The sequence below is a fragment of the Pteropus medius genome, unplaced genomic scaffold, assembly GCF_902729225.1.
Source record: "Pteropus medius unplaced genomic scaffold, Ma_sr-lr_union100, whole genome shotgun sequence".
Lineage (NCBI taxonomy): Eukaryota > Metazoa > Chordata > Mammalia > Chiroptera > Pteropodidae > Pteropus > Pteropus medius.
The window spans coordinates 1,007,622-1,034,911 of NW_024356249.1; the positions used below are offsets into that span (position 1 = coordinate 1,007,622).

Genomic DNA, 27,290 nt, shown 5'->3' on the forward strand with positions numbered 1-27,290 from the left:
ATTTGCGACAACATGGATAAATTTTGCAGACATTATGCTAAGTGAAATAAACCACGCGCAGAAAAGTAAATACCGCATGATTCCATCTATATGACTTATCTAAAATAGTCAAACTCACAGAAGCAAAAAATAGAGTGATAGTTGCCAGAGGCTGGAGGGAGGGAGAAATGGAGTATTGCTAATTAACATGTATAAAATTTCAGTTATGCAAGATGAAAGAATTCTACAGATCCGATGCATAAAATTGTGCCTATAAATAAAAATACTGTATTATACACTGAAAAATCTGTTAAGACAGTATATTTCATGGTAGCTGTTACCACAATAAAAATTAAATACAAACTCCTTTTCAACTCATAGAAACATAGCTTCAAAATATCTGAAGGTAAGTCCACTATGACAAACAGTTAAAAGTGAAACTATTCTGTATTAATTCGAGTGTGGTGAATGCAGCTGTGAAGATCTAGTTTTATGTTAAATAAAAGAAACCACTTATTCATATACACTACATGGTCATCTCATGGGACTTGTCATGCAAAAAAAAAAAAAAAGTTTTCTAGGAAAAAAGTAGTCATAGGCCCAAAATGGTTTATGTCAATGGTTTTCAAATCACCTTTCAAAGTCATCATTATTCCTGAAAAGTGCCTTACTGTTTACTGTGAAAAATGGTGAAGAGATTGAGCAGGCAAGGTCTGCTGCCAGTAAAATTTCTTTTTACTGCATGCTTAATCTACATTCACAAAGTCAGCTTTATAAATGCAGCTTTATCAAGCAGGATAAACCTTGAATTCCATCGTAACTAATAATAGATTTTTGTATTACACATATTATTTTCTTATTTAGAGTATAATGCGTGCATGGAGAAGGCATTCCGTTTGATGCTTCTGTGAGAGAGAGAACTGTTTCGAAGGTATCTATGAAGAAGTCATAACCTTTCCGATCAGAATATGGATTAGAGGCTAATCGTAATTGATATATTTAGGTCAAGTGTATCAGCCCTCGGCTTCCCTATAACCTAATTTCTGTTTCCATGATGTAATGGGATTGAGAACTGTTACCTCAACTGTTCTTTCTCCTTGAAGGCTCTATTGCTTCATGACTCTGGGTTGAAAAACAGGCCTCTGGTGAGCCTAATTGTGCATCTTTTCAGCATTGCATCAAATGATACTTGGGAGACCTTGAAGATCACTAGCATTCAAGGTTTAGTTACAGAAGAAGAACGTATCATTTGGAGATTCACTTAAATTAGATGTGGGTGTGGATCGTGAATAATGCAACGTGGTGGCGTGCTGAAGAGTGAAGGCATAAAATGATCTCTGGCATCCGGAGGGAACTGCTTTCACCAATCCTTCCAACCCAGCAGCCACAAGCATCTCCCTTACCAGGTTTCTCCAACACCAGAATCAGCAAGAGGATATCTAGGACCAATACAATTACGAAGTAGGTGATCAGAAGGACTTCGAATATACTGAGCTTCCTCGCCATCTAGATGGACACAGATAATAGGGTTAAAGGAAACCACAAAGCTCCATCGATCTAAAAGAATACATAAGCATCATGATTAGAATGGGAACTCCTTTTCGAGATGACTTGATTATTAGCATTCCTCTTTACACGATCAAGAGAATATTTGTTTCCACTCATCACGGTGTCTCCAGTTAACTCTAGCCTGTACATCAAACGCCTCTTGGGCTCGTGCCTTTTTCGTCTACAGAGGGATTGCGTATTGTCCAAGGAAAAAAATATACCAGAGAATTGGAGGGAGAGAGGGAGAAGAGAAAGAGTACAAGAGAAACATGGATGGGAGGTCGAGATGGCTCAGCAAGCCCTTTCAGATGCCACTTTGACCCTCATACCCAGTCTGGGCCGTAGAGAGGAGGGTACACTGGGGAGGGAAAAAGTAACAAAACCTGAATTCACGTCTTCTCATTCTGATCCCCAGGCCATGAGGCTGAAGTGTTTAACTGTTCAGAGGCCACTAACTCTTTTCCAAGTCTGATAACAGAAATGAACCTGATCCTGAATTCTGACATGAAGCTTGCTTGCGTGTTCACAGCATATGAACTCATATAAATTTGGTGGCTCACGGGAGCCCTAAAGATCATGCATAGACCCAAGTTTTTTTAAAAATATTTGGTGTATGGAGGGTATACAGAGTTGGGAATCAAAGTACTTCGATTTGTGTCTCGAGATTCATATTAATGGACAGTATTTTAACTATTTGAATGTGTGTTACTTCATCTACAAAATAAGGTCAGATTCTGGAGGTATTCTCATTCATCTCCTCTAATTATAGCAAATGTAGCATTATATGACAACTACAGCGATTCACGTCACCGCTCATTCCCGTCATCCCACATGTTCGCTATACTTTGAAATTTATCACCTCCAGAATTATCTCCCTTCTGAACTCTTAACCCCTACTTGCTATTTACTGGCATGAGCAAAAAAAAAGGGGGGGGGGTTCTATAGAAAGTTACTTCACAGCGTGATCTGATCATAAATGCCTAGCTGGGCACGTCATGGTGGGTAAACACGCCCCAAGCACATAACGTTTTAGTAAAAGGCTTCTCTTTGCCATAAGCAAGCCCTGTCCGTTGTTTCTATGCATCTAGGTTAACACACCCTTCAAATAAGCCATAACCACCCAAGAGAGCACATCATCTCCTTAGCTCTCTTGCAATCCACCACCCACCTTGCTTTCTCCCACCTTCGTGGAATCTTCCTGAGGTTCCCTCCTTAAGTTCAAATGCATAAAAGCAGCTGCAAAACTGTTATTCGCTGAGCTTTTGAAATCTTGCTCCCCAGCATAGGTCAGCAGTTTGGCTCAGATAAACTCATAAACGTTCTCTAAAGGTTTGGACGCTGTTCAGAAGCTCGTGCCCTTTCGCTTTCACATTACACTGTTCCTTATTCTTTGATCACACTGAGGCTCCTGTTCTCGTTTCTTTTCTTTTAATCTCTTAGTCTCTCCTGGCTTTTTTTTTCTCTGACAGAGGCCTCAATATCTCTTATTGCTCTCATCTTCCTTGCTCCCTTATCGGCTTCTGCTACCTCAATCTATCCGATGATCTAAACATCGGCCTTCCAGGTGGATGCTCTTGGCCCACTGTAGGAGCCAGTGGGTTCACCTCCACCCAGATACACTGGGCCTGGAAGCTGACGGACAATCTTGCGAGCTCCTCTCATTTTTCACTGCAGAAATTTGAAACGCGATCCTTCTTTTCAAGCCCCAACTTGGTCATCTCCACTCTTACTCTCTGTCAGTATCATTTCCGACATCATAGACAAAACAACTATTTTGCAGAAACTATTTCACCTCCCTGCTTCTCAGCCCAGGCTTTTCTATAAAAATGTTCCTTATCTAGGTAAATTCTTATCTTTTTCTTTCTCAATAGAAGAGTTTTTCCTTCTCTTTTCCAAGCATAATCCTTGCATCTATTCTCCAGTACTCACAGCCTTTGACTCTCTCAAAATCTTATTCCACCAATCATCCCTCTTCTCCCTTGTATTATGAAACTCTCCCTCTGAATTTGCTCTTTCCTCCTATAAATACATCCCGTCACCCTAAATTCTCTTGATGACTCTGCGCTCTTCTCTAAACACCACTATAACTTCCTTTTCCCTTGCATAGCTAACTCTCCCAAAAGTTACTGTCGCCCTATCTGCGTTACCTTCCTCATCTATGACTGGCGCGGCTTCCGTTTCTTGCATTCCGCTGAAACTGCTCTGGCTAAGTAAGGTCACCAGCGATTTAGCTGCTGAATACAATGGGCACTGTCTTAACCACCTAGCGCATCAACTACTCCTCCCTCTGTAAAATTCTTCACCTTTGGATTCTTTGATATCATTCCATCCTGGTGGTTTTCACCTCCTTTTCCGGCTCCCCTTCAATTCTCTTTGTGGCCCTCTGTTTCATGAGATGTCGACTTGCCCTGCATTTTCCTGATAGGCCCCCTTCCCACTCTCCTTGAGCAATCTCTGCCATTCACGTGACTACATATAACAACTGAGGACAATCCAACCTGGATTTCTAGCTCGGAGATTTAGATTCATATAGTCAGTTGCTTACTGGATGTCTCATTTGGATGTTCCACAGACTTAACCAAATTCAACATGCTTACATGTGAAATCAACTCTCCCCATACCCGCGTTCCAACTTCTGCCAATTCTGCCAAATTGGCTGCTCCTCAAATAATTCATACCTTGAGGAACAGAATCACAATTTCTTTAAAAACCTACGTGACTTTTTTGAGTCTCCTCTTTCTTTTAGTTCTCACAGCCCGTTGCCAGTTCAGTCAGAGTACTTTCCCCAATATCTTTCGAATCTGCTCCTTCCTCTCCAGCTGTGCTGGAAATACTTTCATCGGGCCATCGGTTCTGCCCTGACCTGTGACCACAGCCTCCCCACGGGCTCCCTGCCTCCACTCTTTCTGTTCCTGATGTCTATTAAACGCACTGTAGCTGAACTGATCTTTCTACAGCATGAGCAGGCAGTGAAAGAAGTTTGAGAGGCTCACTCTATAGGCTCACAACACCTAATTTAGTTTCCTGTACAGACGGTCCATGACTCACTACCATGGCAAACACATCGTCCATCAGTTAGCCTCCTTCTCCGAGTGTTGTTTTTCTCCATGAGGAGACTTTCCTTTCTGGCCTCTACAAACCAGAAGCGGGAAGCAGGCTCCTTAATCCTCCTGGGGGAGCAGGTTCAGCACCTGAGGCTCAGGAAGGTCAGGACGCTCTGGGGACAATCCCAGGCATTTTTCTGCCATTGGAACTAATATAATCCAGGCAGAAGGCAGGAATAGGGATTCCTAACAGTAGAAATTCTTCTGCACTTAGAAACCTTCCCTGATCAAAGGCACTTTTCTGTATCAAACACAATTTTAGAATAATTCGAATCCAGATTATTATTAATAGCCTTAATAACCATACAGCCATTTCCCTCTCTGCCCCAAAAGATGCATTCACTTTCCTTTTAATCCTTGCTACTTTCGGCTAGCTACCAGAATGTTCTCATCTGGCTATTTATTCCTTGGTTTCTCACAGTGAGAGAGAAACATCACACAGTCGACCTTCCCATTTGTCCTACCCCCTCTCAAACACACACACACACACACACACGTGCGCACACACGCACCCCCCTACACATACACACACACAGTCACACACTTCTCCTCTCCAGTGAGCCTGCGACTCTACACACTGCCTCATCCCCACTCCAAATAGTCGATGTAAAGGGAAAAAAATATCAGGTCCAGAAGAAAAGTATAGGTTGTCCAGATCACTTAGCAGAGGGGACAGTGACATGCACAAGAAGAAAGGGGCACTACTTGTTCAGAGCGCACCTGCAGCGGGGAAAGCACCCACCTCATAGCTGTATCTTCTTCACTGCTTCTATCCCTCAGCTGTTCTTACGGAGCACTGAGCAAAGGTGACTGGGCCAATGCAGCCGGCTTCTGGCAGGACTGATTTATTGCTCTGTAAAGTTCATGGCAATTGGAGAAGCATATTTTCTGATAGACCATAAAAGGAGCGCTTTCTTTCCCTGTGACATGAAGGAAGCTTCATTTGTTAATAAAAGGGAAGGCGGAGCTTTATTCTAATAGTTATGCCTCTGCGTTCCCGTTTATATCCAATTACTTTGCTTGTCACATAATATTATACTTGCTTATCTGTGTACGCAGCTGAAAGAGCTCAGAGCTAAGGTCTTCCCCATCTTCTTCACTGTGTATCACCTGTGCTTCACGCTCTGCACAACATCCATAAGTATTTTTAAATATACAGCTATTCATTGAAAAGTGAGCCAAAGAATGAATAGCTCTTGGCTGATCGCACCGTGCCTTTCACCGTTTTTGCCTCCCGTAGGTCTCTTGGTGCAACTCAGCTCTTCATTAATTCAGGTAAGTCTTCCCACCAATCGTTTTAAATAAGAAAGTACCATTAAAGTAGAAATTATAGAATCTTAAAGTAGGAAGACACCTTCACTGGAAATTTGTCACGCTCTGACTGATCGGCATCTTTTAAAAAGCCTTCTAATACTTAAGGAAATTCCCACTTGGAGAATTCTGCCTCCCCAAGGAAGAGGCTAGACATTCTCTTTCGCAGTCTCCCTTTCAGCCAAGGTCAAGGCAAGCGGCCTGTGCTCAGCCTGTGATCCAGAAGAAAGCGGAAAAAAAGGTGGAAGTGCCATGTGGAATCCAGGATGGCGAAGAAACGTCATTTTAGAGGCAGTAGGGACGGGAGACCTCTCGGCACCCTGTGCTCAGTCTTGGCTTTGCAGGCTGGCAGACATGTGCCAAGGGCAGTGGTGGTGGGACCTCCCACAGAATAACTGAGCTGTCGTCCCTAGTTCCAAGTATGAACTTGACTCTCTAGCCCTCTCGCAGTTTCAATGAGTCACTAATAGCACTGATTCGTTTCTTCTTAAGTTAGCTAAGAAAAAATGTGGGTTTTAAAAAACTGAAATGTCATGCACATACCATGATTCACCCTTGTAAAGTGTACAATTCCATGGCTTTTAGTGTATTCACGAAGTTGTGCAGCCATCGTCACGATCTAATTTCGGAACATTTTCATCATCCCCAAAGGAAGATATATTCGTTAGTGGTCACTTCCCTTTCTCCTCGCCTCCATCCTCGAAACTGCTAAAGACTTCCTGTCTTGATGGATTTGCCTGTTCTGAACATGTCACATAAATGGCCATTGTGTCTGGCTTCTTCCACTCGGCATAATATTTAAAAGTTCATCCATGTCGTTGCAGGTATCAGGCACCTGCAGATGTCAGTACTCTTATTCCTTTTTGTGGCTGGATGACATTCATTACATTGATATATCACATCATGTTTATCCACTCGTCGGTTGATATATATTTGGGTAGCTTCTACTATGGGGCTATTATGCACAATGCTGCTATGAATATGCATGCACAAAGCTTTTGTGTGGACACATAGCTTCATTCTCTTGGGGATATACCTCGGAGTGGAATTTCTTGATCGTATGTAACTTTAAGTTTTTGAAGAACTGGAGAACTGTTTTCCAACTGATGGCGACATTTTACATTCCCGTAGGCAATATATGAAGGTATATAGTATATATAGGATAATATATATATGTGTGTGTGTGTGTGTGTGTGTGTGTGTGTGTGTATACACACACACACATATATGTATGCGTATGTATATATATATACACATATATGTGTATGTGTGTATATATATATATATATATGTACACATACACACACACATATATACATAGCAATATATGCCAGCATGCCATCTTTTGATGGCACCTATGATCCATAAGTAATATAGTACCCATAGTAGTGCATATTTGCTTCAAATGCTCGGTGTGTGGCAAGTATGCAGAGAGATAAAGGGGGGGAGATGGGAGGGGATGGAAGGGGTATGGAGGAGAGGGGAGGGGAGAGAGAGGGAGAGACTTGCTTTCTGCCTTTATGACCTCCTAGAATGACACATCCACCTTATCTTTTGCTCTAGTACAAGAGTGCCTTTGTTAGGGGAAAATGTACCTGGATCTCATTTCAAATTAGGACATCTTGGCAAAAGATCAAGATAGGAGATTTATTATTACATAAGCTCTTTCTATTATTTCTGTAATACTTCACTGTTAACTCCTCATATCCTGTGTTCATTTGTGACATCATTCACATGATAATGCTGACTGAGGAGCCCAGCTATAACCTGATTCTTAAAGTACAGAAAATAGCTAACTTTGCCATTCCTTCTTGCTAATTAGCAACTGAAAGATATTGGGTCACATCCTTGTGTTGATCAATGAAAAAGTAACAGAGGTATTCTGAAGGGAAGAGACAAGCATATGACCCTGTATCTTCTAGTGGTTTATTAGTAAGAAGACATGGTGGAGTTAGCTTTCGGCAGAACTCATAACGTGGTCAAAGCAAGCAGATGGCTGGAATCATCGGGTCAGAAGACAACAATATGTATGACCCTTAGCTTTCAGAGCACCACCCTCCAAGGCCAGACAGAAAACTCTCAATGACGTTGCTGCAATGACAAGAAGGAAATGGTGACACCCGGACCACATCTGCTAAGGCCAACACGACCTTGTTTTTGTAGGTACCTATGATAATTAGTGTTATAAAATGATGCTTTTCATAAGAAAATGAATAAATATCTTTCACAAGATATGAAAGGGTTTCGATTGTTATTTTTTCAGTTTGGCACATGTACAAAGAGATAAAATGAAATTACATGACCTGGAGAAGGAAGAGTAAGGCAAGAAGAACCCAACCTTTCCCCTAATAGCTGGCCAGGGCTGATAAGTGTAGGTCTACTTTGCAGGGGCTGCTATGAGGCAGCCACAAAGAGATATGTCCCCGTGAGCAGTGATTCACCAATTGTGCTCTGGGAGGGCCCGTGACCTTTCAGGGGGTTTGTGAGGTAAAATTATTTTCATATTTGCTTTTCTTACTTCCTCTTTCATGAGCATACAGTGGAGTTTCCAGAAGCTACATAACATGTGCTCTCACAAAAGACTGAATGTGGAAGCAGACGTGAGAATTCAGTTTTTCTATTAAGCCAGATTTCAAAGAGATTTGCAAAAATGTAAAGTAGTGCATATCTTCTGACTGATTTGTTTTGGAAAACATACATATTTTAATTTTTAATAAGATAAATGTCAGTAGTTATAACACCATAAACAAAGCTCTTAGAATCCTCAATAAGTTTTAAGAGTGCAAAGCGGTCCTGGGACCAGAACATTGGAAAATTACTGATCCGGTGTATTAATTTTCAAACTTTTTACATATATATATAATTTATGTAAAGTATATGGGGATATATATATTCCATTTGAATAATTTTAAGTATATGCTATATATTAAGCATATATATATACATATATATGTATGTGTGTGTATCTATCCATCTGTCTGTCCGTCTATCTGTCTATCTATCTATCTATCTATCTGTCTATCTATCTATCTATCTGTCACCTTTATTCGAATAGGATTGTTCCAGTATATAAACAAGTGAATGACTGAAGCCCAGGTGGGGAGCTCAGAACCCACCAAGCCACCTTCTCCCCACTCCTAGAGAGCAAGGAGGGGCCTTGAGGCTCTGCACAGCTCTACAGTTTAGAAATCACAGTTTTAGTCAGACACCAGCATTTTGTAGACGAGGAAACGTGATTCCAGAGAAACGAAAAGATTTAACCAGATCTCCTGACCTAAAGATTGCTTCTGAGTTTTTCTCACCCAAACAAAAGCAGCACAGAATGCCCCAACCGGTGGACCCAACATGTGTGATGGGATGAGACCTTATGCTTAGAGATGGACAGCTCTGCTCCAGACAGAGGAACTAAGGGGGTCACCCAGACAATCCCTCCACTGACCCCCCCTTTCCCAGGGTTGCTAAAAATCTTTCTAATTCTAGACTAAACATCTGCATATCTGTATGGAACTGGCTGCTTGAAAGCCAAAAGGATTAATGAATTCGAGAGATATATGACAAACCGAGGAACTCTTGCAACTGTTGCAGCTCCATAGTGACCGAGTTGATAAACTGAAATCTGGGACACTGACATGCTTAGTCCAAAGGTCCTTGAACTAGAGTCCCCAGACCTCCGATGGGCATAACTTAGGAAATCTGTGAACGTATATGGGAAAAATCCATCTTTTTTCATTAATTTCTAACTGGAACTTACTTAGATTATGAATGTAGACAACAGAGCACAGTATTTTTAATAGTACACGTGAGTTTTTAGAAAACAGAATCACAGATATTTTCATGTCACATATGAAACTGTACATATCTCAAAATAGTTTATGCTGATCATCACGATGAAATTATGACATTATCATCCTCACTTGCTAGATCACGTTATTTAATGTGATAATTTTTAAAAATACCTCAGAAAAACACACTTTAAGTGTAAATGAACTAAATTCTCCAATCGAAGAACATAAAGTGGCTGAATGAATAAATAACAAGACCCATCCATATGCTGTCTGCCAGAGACTCGCTTTAGATATAAGGACATCCACAGAATGAAAGCAAAGGGATATTCCAGGCATACGAAACCAAAAGAAAACGGCAGTAGCTATGTTCACATCAGACAAAACAGACTTTTAAACAAAGACTATATAATAAGAGACAAAGAAGGGTGTTAGTCATGATGAAGGGGTAATCCAACAAGAAGACATAACATTTATAAATGTTTCTGCACCCAACATAGAAGCGCCTAAATATAAAGCAAATATTAACAGACTTAAGGGAAGAAATAGACAGGAATATGATAATAGCAGGGGACTGTAATATCCCACTTACATTAATAGATCATCAGACCGAAAATCAATAAGAAAACATCGGCCCTAAATGACACATTAGCCACAAAACAAGTCTTAATAAATCTGAGAGGATTGATATCATATCATGCATCTTTTCCAGCCGCAATGGAATGAAACTGGAAATTAATTACATGAAGAAAACTAGAAAATTCACAAACATGTGGAGATTTAATAATGTGCTACTGAACAACCAATGAGTTGAAGAAGAAATCAAAAGAGAAATAAAAAAATACAAATGAAAATGGAAATGGAACACATCGAAATGTATGGGATGCAGCAAAAGTGGTTCTTAGAGTGACGTTCAAGAAAAGTCTCAAATAAACAGCCTAACTTTACACCTCAAGTAACTAGAAAGAGAAGAACTAAATCAAGCCTTCATCCACGAGCCCCTTATTTTGATAATTAGAACATCATGCCAATTTAACAGTATTATTTTCTGTAGACTTATGCAGGTACTGACACATGAGGATGCAAGTAGAATATGGCTTCCTGGTGTTAAAAAAAAGTCATAGAGAGGTAAACACATTCATTTCGAACACACTTGTTGTCAAGTAATACTAAAAGTTAAAATCCCTGCTGAACATTAATATATAATTTCTTTACTGCAAATTTTAACCATCTCGTGTTTTAATCAATAGGGTTGCAGATTCTGTTTTGTCAGAGTTGATCTATAACTGCTACGAAGATGAAAACAATAACAATCTGAGTACTCTCTTACGAACCTGAATCTAATGAAAACTCATGCCAAAGGTATAAGGAAAAGGGTGGATATTCAGAAAGCTGATCATTCCATCGGTGAATCAGACAGCAGGAACTCTGATGCCAAAGAGAACGAGATCAATTTACAGGGGTTTGCTGAACAGGAAGAAGCCTTAATCTGAAGTGAGATCACCCATGGTCAAAATATCACAAAATTCAAAATCTCTTGTAAATCTGCTTGTTTTATTTTGCTCTGGCATGGAAGTTGCATGCGTGTGTGTGTGAATTGTGGTTACGTACATTAGGCACACAGTAGAGAAATAAGATTTACACATTTCAAAGCACACCACTGCAAAAATAAGGTTTTGTTTTTTTTTTTACAAACTCCTTCCTTCAGCTCTGCCTGCTTAAATCCCATCCTCGCCCCTACTCCCATATGCTAAGAACTTCCCCTAACCCCGCTTCTTGCTTTTAAGTGAGTTGGTTCTTCCTTTCTCCTCCCCATGAAGCTAGTCTTCCTAATTTTTTTTTAATTAAATTTATTGGGGTGACATTGGTTTATGTCATGATCCTTACTGTCATCTTCTATCTCCTCTCGTCTTTCCTGCTTACCTTTCCCTCTGTTTGCCTCTTCTGCCCCGTTTATCATGCTCTCAGCATTCTGTTCCCCTCTCCCTATTACCAACTAGCAGGTGTTCTTTCTGGATACTTTCTTGGGGTGTTAGCTCAGGACCTGGAACTGTCCTAGAAAGCTCTTCCTGGTGTATTTAGCAGGAAAGTGAGGCCTGTTCCCTGATCACACACATGTACACATGCAGACACACACTTCATCACGGACCCAGCTCACCTTCAGTAAATGTTCTATGATAAACAACTGATAACGCACTAATCACATACAGACATTAAGGTAACCCACTGACTTTCCACACCTCCCTACTGCCTATCCCAGAGAGCTGAGACACAGACAAAACACACAACGTAATTAATAAAATATTTTACCCACACTGGGCATGAACCAATTAGCAACACACAATAATTTTATAAGCACGAAGTAGAAGTAGTTTCAAAGACATTCATAGGCTCTTGTTCTTAAAATTCACAGAGTGCTTCTCCACGTCAAGGAAATGAAATTATGTAGGCTGATGTTTCTGTTGGTCACATCAATACTTAGCACCTGTTGGGAACCAAAGGAAAAGCATTGGGCATCTGGCGATTGACATTTCCTGCACTCAAATAAAGCAGACACTCAAATAAAGCAGACTGTCTACATGATGCTCTGATACTTTCACAATCCGTTACCTCGCATCTAGGCCGCTCTCAAATTTTCGGGGAGGGAGGATGTTTCTTAATTACATGGTGCACAAAGATTATTTAGTGAGAGAGGAAATACAAGCCCCAAAATAATGCGATATACAACCACCACATAGACACACCCCCAGAGACGAAGTGGAGAAAATATCCCCGTTTCCACTTGCTTGGAGTACTGACTTCCTTCAGAGCCCCCTTTTACTTCCTCCTTCTGTGAGTCCCTTGCAGAGCCCCGATATTTGCTGGTAGTGGTCCAATAGCCCAGCTTTTTTCCTAGGGAAACACTTTCCATAAAATTTCACCGCAGGTACACTCCACAAGTTGGTCAGCAAGAAAACTGCGTGAAGTCATTTATGAGTTCTTGGTAAAGTTTGGGAAGTTGGTTAAAACCACCAATACGAGGAAACAACGAATACAAACCTGAAGGAAAACTTTTGTTTCAGGCCTCGTGATCAGGAGGAGGATGAAAGAAAAGTAGTTTAGGAAAAAGCAAGAAGTAATAAGCCCACAAGGAAAGATCCCTCTTACCACAGGGAGATGTTAGGACTCTACACTACATTAATTCCAAGGTGTAGAGTTTTCACATATTTCACCTTCGTGAATCTAAACATGTCTTCCAATCAACAGGCTTAGAATTACCGGGGTCAAGCAGCACTCATGACGACTATTATCTGTGCAAACATGAACTTCATTGCTATTACTGGTATTATGAATGGATGAACTTAAGGATTACTTTACAAGGGTATGTGAGTCCTGGCTGATGGTAAGATAATGACTGTGCTAGGATGAAAACTTGTATAAACATGCAAGTGGCTCAGGAGAAAATCTTATAGACAATCGTGGAAAAACTTTTTAAAATTCTGTATTACCAACACCTAGGGTAGTACATAGGAAATGCCTTAATCCATACTGTCATGTAGTCTCTTTTTAAATAATAATAAATAAAATAATAAAAGATTTAAATAATAAAATAATTAAAAGACTTAAATAATAAGAGAAAAATATATGATACAAATTGGTTAAGGCATTTTTAATATCTCTTCACATCAGGGTCTACTTCTTCTAAATTACTTTGATGCAAAATCATCAACGCCCGTGCATCTCTTCCACCCAACATTTGCCCCTGTATTATCACTTAACATATTAAAATGAGAAAAATCTATGTCTAAAGAAGTTTTCTAAAACTTCATATAAGCTCAAAATAGAATTTTCAGTGATAGGAAAGCATTGGATCATACTTTTTTATCCTTTTTTCTTTCATTATGGCACATGAAATAATGGGATTGGTTTTTAACTGATGGTATATTACAGTTGACAAAATATGGCAGTTCAAGCTTTTCGGGAAGTAGCTCTCTGAAGCACAGGTGAGGGAGCGAAGACAAGGTCTTCATGAGTTTGCAGACAAGAGCACATGCATGGCAAGTACAGATCCAGACCCGCACCCCCAGATGCTGATAAAGCCAGCTTTCCCTTTGTCATCACGCTGTCTGTCACTCACTTACTGAAATAGAGGGATTCATGAAGGGCTTTGCAGGAGAGGGTGTCGTTTGTAAGGGAAGCAGGCAGGCTTTGCACAGTGCAACTCAGGGTTGGGAAATATCATCCAGACTTTTCGCTCGTCACAAACCTGTGTTGTAGAGTTGTGGGTGAAGTTGGGTGTTATAACCATGCTGCTCACAGAGACGCTGACACTGGAAATGGGGACGCTGTCCACTCCCCAGATCTCAATGTAGCCCAGTTTCAGAGGGTTTGTATCGTTGATGTATTTGTTGAAAATTACACGACTCTCCATCGTATTCTGTTAAATTAGAGATAAAAGAAACAGGGGGAGGGGAGAAAATTTGTTCAAATTTTTCCCCACCTCCTCTTGGACACAAATGTAGATCATGAAGGAAGACACCTTCAGAGCCACCATCTTGTGTCCTTGAACAGTGGACGCCATGATTTCGGCACTCTCTCTTTGGTCACCAGCTATCATCCAAACGTGCATTGGCTAAAGAAGCACCTGCAAGATCTCTAGAACTGCCCTGAACTGAAAAGAGGCAAAAGTCTCAGTGATCGGGAACCTTACATTCTATCTGTGGGGAGGTCACAAACATGCAGACCATTCCAAGGCAACACAGGAACAAGTGCTGGATAACATCGAAATCGTCTGTCCATCTTGGTAAGCTGGAATTAGTTACTGATGAAACCTGAGTGTGTTTAATCGCAGAAAACTTTCTGGGAGCATACTAAATCTCTATCTGAAGTGCTGAGGAAGGGCAGGATGCAAATTAGCAAGGGGAACGATAAACGAATTCTAGGTGGTACTTTATGCCTATGACATCCAGCATCCTAATAAGCCCATAGAACTTTATAGTCTCCATTCATAGTATTGGTCACACTCACCTGGCTGGCAGAAAAGTGGGCCAGGTAATAGAGTCCATTTTCATAGGTATCTGCAAATAAACAACAAGGTAAACACAGTCTGGAGTTATGTTCTGGAATTCTAATTGTCTACTTGTCTTGGTTGAGAAAAAAGGGATTATTTTTGTTTCTTATTTTATTTTATTTTATTTTATTTTATTTTATTTACAGATTACCATTTGGGGATTCCTCTTTTGGAGATTAGGCAGTCCCCATTTCAACCTCGGTTTCCACGAGATGTTTGAACTGAGTGTGTGCAGACACATCTGCCTGACAGTCACTTCACATAATGAAGTCCCCTAACACCACCCTTAGCCACTTCTCTTCCTCATGGTTTACCACCCTCAGCAACTTCCTGGTCACCTTGAAATTTCCAGATTCCATGTGCTAGAGGCACACGTGTGAGCACATACCTGCACATAGGCACACGTCACAAACACCAAGGGTAGTGCCTTGGTCAATTTGTTTTCAGAGATACCAGGAAATTTCTTAAATCCACTCTCCAGAGAACAAAGAAAGCCAAAGAAAAGCCTTCTTTGTCCTTTTATCCTTAATCTGTGTCAAAGTCCAGGGAAAAGAGGAAGTGTAGCACATCCGGTTCCAGTGGACTCATGAGCCTTGTTTCAGGTATCCCCCTTCCCTGCCCCCCACCCTTTGGCTTTATTACTCTTCCCTGCTGGTTTGTCTCTTTCTAATTTGCTTACCGCTCACTCTATAGGAGGGCCTCAGCTGAACTCTACAAACTGTAGCTACCAGCAAAATGTAGCTATTAAACTAGAATTAATTAAAATCAAATAAAATTAAAAGTTCACTTCCTCAGATGTACTTGTCATATTTCAGGTGTTCAATAGCCACCCAATGGCTACTGTATCGGGCAACAGAGATACAGGACAATTCCATCACTGCAGAAGGTTCCACTGGACAGCACTGGCCTGGAAATAGCTAATGATACTTGAGCCATCCTCCTGAGAGTTCACCAATTCCGGTCAACTCCTAATGGAAAATTCTCCCAAAGAAATAGCACAGCTGATATAGGCACTGTCTGTCTTACTGAGACAATAAACCATGTAATTCGGGAATGTGCCCTTGAACATAAACCATACTTGGTTAAAAAGAAACTTTCCCTATGGTTTCCATACTGCTATCTTTCATCGTGGATTAGGATAATGCTGAGAGATTCAGACCATTTACATTAGGCCTTGAGTATAAAGTACACTATGCATTATTTCCTTCAAAGTAACAACTGACTATATTTTAAAAACGCAAAATTGCTTTGACATGGAAAAGGAAAGAACAGGCCTGTAAGAGATCCGGGAACCTAGTCCGAAGTATCGATATGAATCCGAGGCAACTCTTACTCACCAATGCTTTGCCCATCATCCCAGAAGAGCCAACCTGTAGCAGTCCCCTCATCGTCCAAGGCCACCTTGAAGCCTAGGAATTTCTGGCGGCTGTGGCGGGGTGGGGGAGAGGCATTAGCTAAAAACCGAGCCGCAGCCACAAACCGAGATTTTTCATAGAAACGTAAAGGAAGTCCTACATGCTGCAAAGACCGAGTCCTAGGATTCAAGAGACCTGTGATCTAGTCCTAGTTCTGTCTCCATTAGCTGTATGACTTCATATCAGGAATGCGTGAATTAGTGAATGAATCAAAGGGAACCTTCCTTTCGGGTTCTACAAGCTCTACCAGCAACTACAAGCAACGTCACTGGGTCCCTTTCTTTCTCGGTTATGAGGAGAGCCCCCTGTGATCTTTCCTCTTTCATGATCTAACTTTCTCAACACGTGCACAATGATCTCTGTTTACAAATGTCCTAAGTTCTTCAGTTTTTAACTCAATTTTTGGACTCAAATGAGTAGGGCTCTAATAATTTTAGTTTGACATCAGACAGATGAGGATTTTAGTCCCTGCTCAGCTATTTACTAACTGCGTGACTCTGAGTTAATCACTTAGTCTCTTGAAGCCTCTGTTTGCTCATCTGTAAAATGGAGATAATAATAGTACTTACACCATAGGGTTTATTTTTTCTTTTTGTTACAAAAATAGATAATCTCCAAATAGAAATCTCTATATTATTTCAGTTCTAGGCACAGAGCAAGCATTCATTTGATGCTAGCTATTATCGATTATTATACAGACTGATCTAGAATGTTAAAATCTGCATATGAAGAAACTCAGCCTCAAGCATCAGTTGCATATGGCTTACACAATTTTTCAGCGATAGTTTTCTTAGCGAAGAATCGGGTGAGACCCAGTCATCTAAAACTAGCTTGAACCATGGTTGCTCTTATTTGACTTCCATTTCAAATACCACTAATTAGACCTAGCATCTCACCCACTTAGACCTAAAATAGTCATTAATAATGGGGAGCACGGCACGGGGAATGCAGTCCGCATTAATGCAACGGCTAGGTGGAGAGCCAGAGGAGAGAAAGAGCCATCAGGGGGATCGTTTTATAAACTATATAAATGTCTAGCCAATGGACTGTATACCTGAAACTAATAAAATTAAATTTTTAAAAAATGCAAAATAAACGAATAAAATAATACAAAGTCTGAAAAAGATGAAAACAAACAAACAAAGCAACAAAAATATTTAGTAAAGTTGCTTTGGAGCCCAAGAAGGCTGCTTACAGATTGGTGGGCTTCACCAGGACCTGGGCTAACTGGCTTGTCACGCACCTGAAGTGGGTGTTCTGTGCAGGCTCTTGCCAGGGCAGGATGTAACCCCCACGGACGTGAAGATTAATGTGGTCAAGAGGGGCTGGCAAAGACTTCCACTCTCCCCTTGCTTGAACGTCCACACCCTGTGGGCCAAGAGAAGGTCAGAGATGACGAGGGAGAGAACGCGTGCTGGACAACGCATTTGCCGGACGCCGTGTCCCCTCTTTTGAACTCCCTGCCTGTTTGTGATCCTTCGGCACGTGCCTGTCCTTACGCTTCCGCACACTCGCCCGGCGCGGGTGTGGAAACCTGCATCGCTGCTAGCCTGCCTGACCAGGGTCCCTGCCTTGTGGGGTTTCCACGGTACACGCCGCATGAGATCATAGCGTGGCTCTGACGCCACGTCCCGCTTCTGTGTCTCAGAGTGCCGTGACAGGAGGTTGGACAACCCTTTCATTCATTTCTGGCTCCTGACATGCTCCCTACAATGACATTTCTAGAGCTTCTCTTCCACTTTGTCGCGACTTATCTCCCTCTCCCTTTACTGCCCCCCCCCACACACACCTCTCACCAATTTAACTCACACCCTTGACACTGACTTCATAGAAAAGATTAGAGCAAGCTGACTCGGCTTACAAATCCTTATCTTAAACTACATTTTCCTTGGTGTTTCACACCTGTATCCTGCCTCACGTGTGACAGGGAGAAGTGTCCTTTTGCCCTGAGCCATGACCCTCAGTTCCTAAGAAACCAGCTGTCCACGTTTTCCAGCTGGGAGAGGGGGCGTCTCAGCTTCAGCACCATGAACATTTAGGGCCAGATGGATTCTTTGCTGTGGGGGCTGCCCTGTGTTTTTTGGATGTTTACCAGCGTCTATCCACTAGACACCAGCAGCATCTTCCCGGCCTCCTATCACACTGTGACAGCCAAAAAATGTCTCTGGACACTTTTCCAAATGTCCCCTGATAGGAAAAATCCCCCCATTTGAGAACCGCTATTTTAGAGGTAAGCAGTGAAGCTACCATAACACTCCTTCGCTTTGGGCCCCAAATGTTCATTTTATACAGGTTCAGCCTGTAAAAATAACTGTAGGGGTGGGCGGCAGAGGGAAGCACAGTGACCAGTACCATGCTCCCCGGGGTGGACTCTACTTCCTGGGCCTGCCGCAGGACCCCAAAGTCTTCAGGACTTAATAGAAATTCCAACCCATGTCTCTGGGCTTCTTTGGCTCATTCACTGAAATCACAGGAAAATTGGATTATACGATTTCTAATGACATTTCGTGCCAATATCTTATGAATACTGGACCTTTCCCTCCATCCGTTTGTCCTACCTTCAAGTGAAACTCAATACACATAAAACTGTCAGTCATCTTCATACCAAATCCTTTTCTCCAATGGTTATTTCATTCTACTGCACATTACGGCTACTAAATGTGACACGATTTTGATCTTATTTCATTCCAATACCTAATGAGGCACAAGCTTTTAACTTCCCTTTAGATAGCTTCTGACCGGGCTAGCCTAACAAATTTCCATTAAAATATGCATAAAGGTTTAACTATATGATAAAAATCCAAAAGCAGCAGTACTGAAATAAGAAACGACAACCTAACATGCCTTTGTCAGGGAAGTTTTCACCAACTGCTTAGTCAATTATGACTGAGAAGCACTGTTCTAGAAAACCCAACATATGTTCTAAACTGTAAAAGGAAACTAAACAAGACAGAAATGGCCACAAGTAGGTAAAAACTTTGATTGTACACATTGCCTGCTCTTAATCTTCATAAAAATAGGTAATAAGTCGCCAGCATAGTTCCATGCCGCCCCCTCCCAAATAAAGTTTATGAACGATAGCGCCCAGTGTGACAGAAAGCAGAAGGGCATGGGTAGAAAAACACTTCCTGGCGAGCTCAGCCACACAGGCATGGCTGAGACAGGCGCGAACTCCGCGGAGCTGTAAACTGCTGATTCTGCAGCTCGTTCAGAGAGCCGAGCGTCAGAGCCAGTGAAGGTCCAGCCTTAGTCCTAACGACGCACTTCCACCCATCCTGCATCAAGGCACCTGCCATTGCATGAAACAAGTGTGGCCTAAAGGCCGAGTGGCAAGGGATGACTTGCTGCTTCTGGGAGTCAGGTGAGCACAGGAGAGGCAGTGCGGGGGAGCGGGGAGGTGGTGTTCACGGCCCTCAAGGCAGCTGTGATCCGAGGAGTTGTGGGGCCTGAGGACTGGGAGCCGCCGAGACAGGAGCCTCGCATTCTTCCGCCATCCTTCACTCAAGGTGCTGGCTAATTCCCAGGTCCCGCTGGACAAGCAGCAAAGAAACTATGCAAAAGTGGTGGCTATAAAGCTAAGTAGGGCTTCCTCTTTTTTTCCTCTTTTGCTTTCCATCTATGCCTTTTTGTGCTACCTTCTGGGTAATTTCCTAGATTGCATAATCTTTCTAAACAAAATTTTAAATATCTGCATCAGGCCTTTAATGTCTAAGGATTGTTTGTGTGAGTATGCCTGGTTATAGTATGCTTTCTAATTTTAGGTATAATATGTTCTTATATCTCTGAGGAATGTGAATTTTCTAGTTACCTTTTAAATAGCATATATACAAAAAAAAGTATACAAATAAGAAGTATATAGCTCAATAAGAGGAACATAAAAATAAAAAAAATTAGTCAAAACTGATTTGAGGAGATGAACACTCTCATCAAGTGCTGCTGGAAATGTAAATTGTTTCTGAAATTTTGCCACCTTATATATGAGGATTCTTGTACCAAGTGTCTTCTCTGGCTAGAAATGCAGATAACCTTTGGGTGATGGTGGGGAGAAGCTCACACTAGCATACGCTCTCTTGAATAGACAAGGGGGAAATCTAGGCTAATTCCAGAAACAAGAATGACATGAATTATAAATAACCTCCAGCCTTACTTAAGCATACAGTGAGTAACCTGTGTGACAACAAAGAAACTCAGTTCAAAACAGAATCTGCTTGAATCCTTTGTTCCATGTGGAGAGCCTAAGCCTCCATTTTATCTACCAAGGCCAAGCATTTTCCGTGCTTTCGCTAACATTTATAAAACACCCTTCCTCTTCTCCTTTTCAAATGTGAAAAAAGAAAGAGCATCTGGTACTTCTATAAACTGTCAGTGGGATCGAGTACAGAATATTAAGAATGTTAATATGGTGACGTCATCCCACGGCAAGTCGCTGGCTGGAAGGGGCCGGCAGGCAGGCCCTGCCGCGGGCCCTCCTGCCATCATCCCTTCGCTGTGGTCCACGCCTCTGCTTTGTTCTCCTCAGGAAGATCAGAGGAGGCCGCCTAGTTAGAGGGAGAGGAACACTCCCTTTGATTCGTCCTCAACAATACTGCCCTGCAGCTGCTTTGGAAGACCCTGTTTTCCCAGATGAGATTCCGGGGCTCAGACTAGCCCAGAAACGTTCGTTCCATGACGGAGGATGATAGGTTTTCAGCCGCATTTCTACACGCGCTTGGTCCGGGACACGGGGTTGGGCCCCACGCCTCCGTGTGCATTTCACACACGGCCTAAGACTCTGCAATCCTTGGGAAATTACATTCAACGACTCTCCTTTGAGCATCTATGCTATAGAAGAAGATATGGGGGAAAAAAAATAGCGAGGAAGAGGCCCCTATACTTATAAACTCAGTCCATTTAGAGGTGATAAAACTGAGACTGCGTGGTTAAAAGGGACGGGTGCAAGGTCACACACCGAGCGGGTTATAGAGACAGAATGTGACCAGAGGTCTGTCAGATTCTAGAGCCTGTGCGTGCGACTGTTTTCCCGGCTGCATAAACAACAGAGACACTTACCGTGTAGAAATCGTACCAGCGGGCTCTGGGGAAATACGCAGTGACGTTTCTGGCATTCTAAAATTAAACACAAAAACGTCACGGGCAGTAGGCTCTGTCATCTAAGGTAGAGTAATCCATTTGGTTAAAACAGTGACGGCCTTCGACCCACATTCTTCATCTCTCTCGAGGTCAGTACTGTTGGGAAAACCTTCCTTTTCTCCCCACTTCTCAAACAGGGGAGATTTGCCTGCGCCAAAATGGTGGCTTCTGTAAAGCCTTTTGGGATACAGAAATTTGGGGGGAAAAAACCATCATTTGCTTATAGACTTATCCCACACCCTCTTGAAAGAGAAAATGAGGCTGAGTCTGGGGCAGAAGAAAATTTCGTAGGATTTATGGTGCCAATACTTCAGAGAGTATGATTAGTGCAATAAGTTTGGGGGTGAATGCAATTAACCTGTGCTTTAATCAGAAGCCTAATTATCGACAGAAAAAGTAAAGAGATGGCTTTTGCTGCCTGAGGACCCCTTATAGAAGGGAAGGGCTAACCACCAACAACAAGATTATACACATTGTTCCAAACAAACCTTCTGAAAAGTGTTGTTTCAATGCTGACAGAGGGGTGTAATGAATTCTTTACAGTACTGTCCCCACCTGGGCCATGCTCTCAATTTCAGTTAAATTCAATTATGAAGAAATATTGAATCTTAACGAATATCGTAATTTTTTTTTTCCTTCCTGATTGTCCTAGGAATCAGAATCTGTTACAATGATTTTAAAGATGATGGAGCTGAGGACCAGAACACTTAAGTGAAGGACTTCGGCTCAGAGAGAGAGAGGAAGAAACAGGTGTAAAATGAAAAACCACCCCTCAGTACCCCCACTGGACCTGGCCTCGTCTCCTTTTCCTGTTCCCCAGGCCTCATGACTGGGGTCCTCTACTCGTCAGAGGCCTCCATACTCACAGGCTCCAGGACAGGGCTGACCAGGAAAGCTGGGCCCAGCAGGAACTGACTGTCTACATCCCAGGTCACATGGTCCGACACAAACCTGGAAAGGCAAACCAAGGAATCACAATCAGAACTCCAATGGGGCTCCAGACTAAGGCCTCGAAGAAACTCCTCAAGTTCAGACCCAAGTCAGAAGTCCAGCTACGTTCTATGCCATCCTTTACTCTCTCCTAGGTCGACCTTAATCAGATATGCATTTACTTTTCACATGTCATGTTCTTAACACTCCAGATGTGACTGGATTTAGACGTGTTCACACTTATAAATATCTGCACGTTGCTTAACCATGGCATATCCTAAATGCAAGGATGGCTTTCATCTCTCAAATCTCCCCCTGAATGCCTTGTGATCTGAGTTGCTGTAAGAGATGCATAGGTCTTCGCACACCCAAACTAGAAAGAAATTATTGTGTGTTATATTGTATCATTTGGGGGAAAAAACATTTTTGATTAAATAGACTCTTATCAAAGACCCAGGGTCTCACCGACACTGATCCAAGAGGAGTTATAACATATGGTATGTGCCCAGAGAGCTTACAGCAAAGAGCAATCATGTCTTTAGTTTAATTTGGGAGAAATGTCCTCTTCAACTAATACCATACAGAATAAATTATCCCTCCATCTTTGGGATTCCAGCTGGACACTCACTCGTGGAGAAGAGGCCGCACGACGGTACTGCCCTCCGTGTGCGCCATGTGCATGAGGGTGTAGAGATACGGCAAGAGGGTATATCTGGTCTGCAGGACACTTCTGGAGATATTCATGAAGGTATCATCCCAGGACACAGGGTCTTGTCTCTAAAGCAGAAAAAGAGGAGTTTCAGAGGTCACCTTAGGGGAGTCGGGGGACTTGGGGTCGCTGAATGTTTATTACAAATGAAAATCACACATAACTAAATCAAAGGTGATTACCAATGAGACTCAGAGCATATTCTTAATAGACCAAAAGAAATCACTGAAGCTGTCCCAGGGCAGCTGATAAAATTTCCCCCGTAAGAGGTTTTTTTGGAGGATATATTTGGTACAATACTGCTGCCAAAATGAAAAGAATAATCTAAAGAACACTGAAGAAGATGGTTCATTGAAACATAAAGACCTTTTCATGTAGCTATTGGCCATTTGTGTGTCTTCTTCAGAAAAATGTGTATTAGTTCCACTGCCCAGTTTTTAATTAGATTGCTTGGGTTTTTATTGTTGTTGTTGAGTTGTGTGAGTGCCTTACTTGTTTTGGATATTAATCCCTCATCAGATAAATGGTTTGCAAATATTTCCTCCTGTTATATAGGGTGCCTTTTCATTTCTTTTATTGTTTCTTCGGCTGTGCGGCAGCTTTTTAGTTTAATGGAGTCCCATTCATTTATTTTTGTTTTTGTTGCTTCTGTTAAAAATTCATGACCAAGACCAATGCCGAGGAACTTTTCTCCTGTGTTTGCTTCTAGGAGTTTTACGGTTTCAGGTCTTATGATTAAATCATTAATCCATTCTGAGTTAATTTTCATAAGTGGTGTAAGATAGAGGACCTATTTCATTTTTCTGCATGTTTGCTCAACACCATTTATTAAAGAGATTATCCTTTACCCATTGATTATTCTTGGCTCCCCTGTCAGATGTTAGTTGACAGTATATGCAAGGTTTTATTTCTGAGCTCTCAATTCTGTTCTGTTGGTCTATGTGTCTATTTTTATGCCAGTACCATACTAGTTTGATGGCTATAGCTTTGTAACACACTTTGATGTCAGAAAGTGTAATGCCTCCAAATTGTTCTTCTTTCTTAGGATTGCTCTGGCTATTAGAAATCTTTTTTGGTTCCACAATAATTTAAGAACTATTATTTTCTATATTTGTGAAAATTTTCACAGTAATTTTGATAGAGATTGCATTGACTATATAAATGGCTTGGTAGTTCAGATATTCTCAGAATATTAATTACTCTGATCCATGAACATGAGATCTATCTGTGTCTTCTCCACTTCCTTTCATCAATGTCTTATTGTTTTTAGTGTACAGATCTTTCATCTTATTGGTTAAATTTATTCCTAAGTATTGTACTGCCTTTCAGTGCTGTTGTGAGTGAGATTGTTTTCTTTTTCACATATTTTGTTGTTAGGGTATAAAAATGCAACTTATTTCTGTAAGTTGATTTTGTATCCTGTAACTTTACTGAATGCATTGATTAGTTCTAATAATTTTTTGGTGACAGCTTTAGAATTGTCTATATATAACATCATATAAGCTGTAAACAGACAATTCACTTCTTTCCGATTCGAACGGCTTTTATTTCTTTTTCTTATCTGATTGCTCTGGTTAGGACTTCCAGCACTATGTTGAGCAGGAGTACTAGGAGTGGAAACCTTTGTCTCGGTCATGATTTTACAGGAAAAGCTTCCAAATGTCACTATTGAGTGTGATGTAAGCTGTAGGCTTGTCTTATATGGCCTTCGTTATGTTGAGCTACATTCCCTCTATGCCCAATTTGTTGAGACTTTTTATCATGAAAGATTGTTGTATTTTGCCAAATGTTTTTACTGCGTCTACTGAGATTATCGTATGATTTTTATCTTTTGGTCTATTAATATGGTATATTACATTTATTAATGTGTGTATGTTGAACTATCCTTGCATCCCAAGGTTAAATCTCTATTGATCATGGCATATGTTTCTTTCGGTGTGCTGTCGAATTCGCTGTGCTAATATTGTGTTGAGAATTTGTTTCTCTATTCATCAGGGATATTGGCCTGTAGTTTTCTTGTAGTGTCCACATCTGGTTTTAGAATCAGGGTAATGCTGGTTATAAAATGAGTTTGGGAGTGTTCTTTCCTCTTCAATTTTTTTGGAAGAGTTTGAGGATTGGCATTAATTCTTCTTTAAATGTTTACTAGAAATCATCAGGAAAATCATCTGGCCCTGGGCTTTATCGTGAAGGGAGATTTTAAATTACTGATTCAATCTCCTTACTCACTATTGGCCAGTTCAGATTTTCTATTTCTTCATAACTCAGTCTTGGTAGGTTGCATGTTTCTAGGAATTTATGCATTTCTTCAAGTTGTCTAATTTGTTGGCATACAATTGTTCATAGTTGTCTCTTGTGATCCTCTGTATTTCTATGGTATCAGCTATAATGTCTCCTTTTTCATTCATAATTTTTACTCATTTGAGACATCTCTCTTTTTTTCCTTAGGAAGTCCAGCTAACAGTTTGTCCATTTCGCTTCTTTTCAAAGAAACAGCTTAGTTTTGCTGACCTTTTCTATTGTTTTTCTGGTCTCTATTTCATTTATTTCTGCTCTGATCTTTGTTATTTCCTTTCTTAGGCTAACTTTACTCTTTTTGTAGTTCCTTGAGGTGTAAACCCATAAGTTTCAGTATGTTATATTCCATTTTCATTTGTTCCAAAATATTTTTTGATTTTCCTTTTGATTTCTCTTTTGACCCATTGGTTATTCAATTGAATTTTCCAATTTTCCTCCTGGTGACTGATTTCTAGTTTCCAAAGAAGACACACAACTGGCCGACAGGTACATAAAAAATGCTCAACATCATGAATCATCAGGAAAACACAAATCGTGTAATGTAGTATCACCTCACACCTGTCGGAATGGCTATCGAAAAGACAAAAATAAGACGAGTGCTGTGGAGACAAGAGAAGCCCTGTGCACTGAGAGCGGGAACATAAACTGGTGCGGCCACTATGGAAAAGGGTACGGACGTTCCTCAAAATATCAAAAACAGAACGACCATGTGATCTGTTAGTTCCACTTCTGGGTATATAACCAAAGAAAATGAAATGTTTCTGCGAAAGAGATATCTGCACTTCCATGTTCGCTGCAGCACTAGTCACGACAGCCAAGATACGGAAATAACCTAAATGTCCGTGGATGGATGAGTGAATGACGACTGTATATATACAACGGAATATTTTTCAGCAACAGAGGGAAGGAAATTTTGCCATTTTCAGCAACATGGAAGGAGCTTTATGGCGTTGTGCTAAATGAAATAGGTCAGACAGAGAAAGACAAATACTGTATGATCGCATTTCTCTAAAATAGAGGAATCTAAAAAGGAATCTTAAAATGTGGAACTCATAGAAAGAGTAGCATGGTGGTTATCTGGGCTGGGGGCTAAGGGAAATACGAAGATGTCAGTCAAAGGATACGAACTCCTAGTTATAAGGCAAATATGATCTGGGGATGTAAGGTGCAGCACGGTGAGTATAGTTAACAATACTGTATTGTATATCTGAAAGGGGCTAAGAGAGTAGATATTAAATGTCCCCACCGCAAGAAAGAAATAGTAATTATCTGAGGTGACGGAGGTGTCAACCAACCCTGCTGTAGTAATTATTTCACAGTATATAAATCTATCACAAAGAAGAAACATGAGGGTTTAATGATTTTAAAGATGCACCTGTGGAATATTTACTGCCTTAATTATAGATCAAAATTGGAGGCTGTGCTCCTAGTGACATCCTTGTCCTACCCTTGTTCCAATGGTGTTGTGGTTCCTCGCAAAGGGGTAGAAGGCCCCCAGTTGCATCCAGCGAACACACATCTCATATTCGGCATCTTGAAAGAACCCGCAAATATCTGCTCCTGTCTGAATCAAGGTGGAATAAGATAAACCCGTTGAAGGTTTCTGAGAGCTCTCATCATCTACTTGGGGATTAGGAGAGATCTAAGGGACACTTACATAGGATATGCCAAAGAGGCTGAACTCCATCATGCCTGCAATGAGAACCACAGTTGTGTGAGATAAGCCACTTGTGACCTGTTTCCTCCCCACTCCGCAGTGAACCCCTCCCCACTAGCAGAGGCCCCTGGGGTTAAGCCCACACACCAATGATAGATTTCCTCAGCTGGTCCCACGCGGCCGTGTTGTCTCCCAGCCAGTGTCCTCCCCAGCGGCCAGAAGAGGGGAACGTGGAGCGGGTGATGACAACCCCTCGCTGTCCTGTCACCTCTTGCACAGCTCTGGTTGGAGGGGAACAAGAAGGTGACTGAGATTAGGACAGCGGAGGAAACACCACAGAGCTTCACCTCCCAGAACGTCTGGTCTTAGGGCATGGT

At 41.4% G+C, this 27,290-nt stretch overlaps 2 protein-coding genes across 3 annotated transcripts in view; both read right to left on the reverse strand.

The window, feature by feature from the left end:
* MGAM2 (maltase-glucoamylase 2 (putative)) overlaps positions 1 to 6,026 on the reverse strand; it is a 72,028-nt gene extending 66,002 nt beyond the window's left edge. The window contains exons 1-2 of the mRNA XM_039860601.1: positions 5,374 to 6,026; positions 1,383 to 1,485 (exon numbers count right to left, since the gene is read on the reverse strand). Coding sequence (XP_039716535.1) covers positions 1,383 to 1,485 — 103 coding nt within the window. The 5' untranslated portion in view covers positions 5,374 to 6,026. The remainder of the gene's footprint in view (positions 1 to 1,382; positions 1,486 to 5,373) is intronic.
* A 5,231-nt stretch (positions 6,027 to 11,257) lies between these two features.
* The window catches only part of MGAM (maltase-glucoamylase), a 69,237-nt gene continuing 53,204 nt past the window's right edge, over positions 11,258 to 27,290 (reverse strand). For both annotated transcript variants that reach the window (XM_039860600.1, XM_039860599.1), the window contains exons 38-48: positions 27,061 to 27,194; positions 26,914 to 26,948; positions 26,704 to 26,820; positions 22,878 to 23,026; positions 22,186 to 22,270; positions 21,239 to 21,295; positions 17,433 to 17,557; positions 16,112 to 16,200; positions 14,732 to 14,781; positions 13,971 to 14,141; positions 11,258 to 12,209 (exon numbers count right to left, since the gene is read on the reverse strand). In XM_039860600.1, coding sequence (XP_039716534.1) covers positions 12,132 to 12,209; positions 13,971 to 14,141; positions 14,732 to 14,781; positions 16,112 to 16,200; positions 17,433 to 17,557; positions 21,239 to 21,295; positions 22,186 to 22,270; positions 22,878 to 23,026; positions 26,704 to 26,820; positions 26,914 to 26,948; positions 27,061 to 27,194 — 1,090 coding nt within the window. In that variant the 3' untranslated portion in view covers positions 11,258 to 12,131. The remainder of the gene's footprint in view (positions 12,210 to 13,970; positions 14,142 to 14,731; positions 14,782 to 16,111; positions 16,201 to 17,432; positions 17,558 to 21,238; positions 21,296 to 22,185; positions 22,271 to 22,877; positions 23,027 to 26,703; positions 26,821 to 26,913; positions 26,949 to 27,060; positions 27,195 to 27,290) is intronic.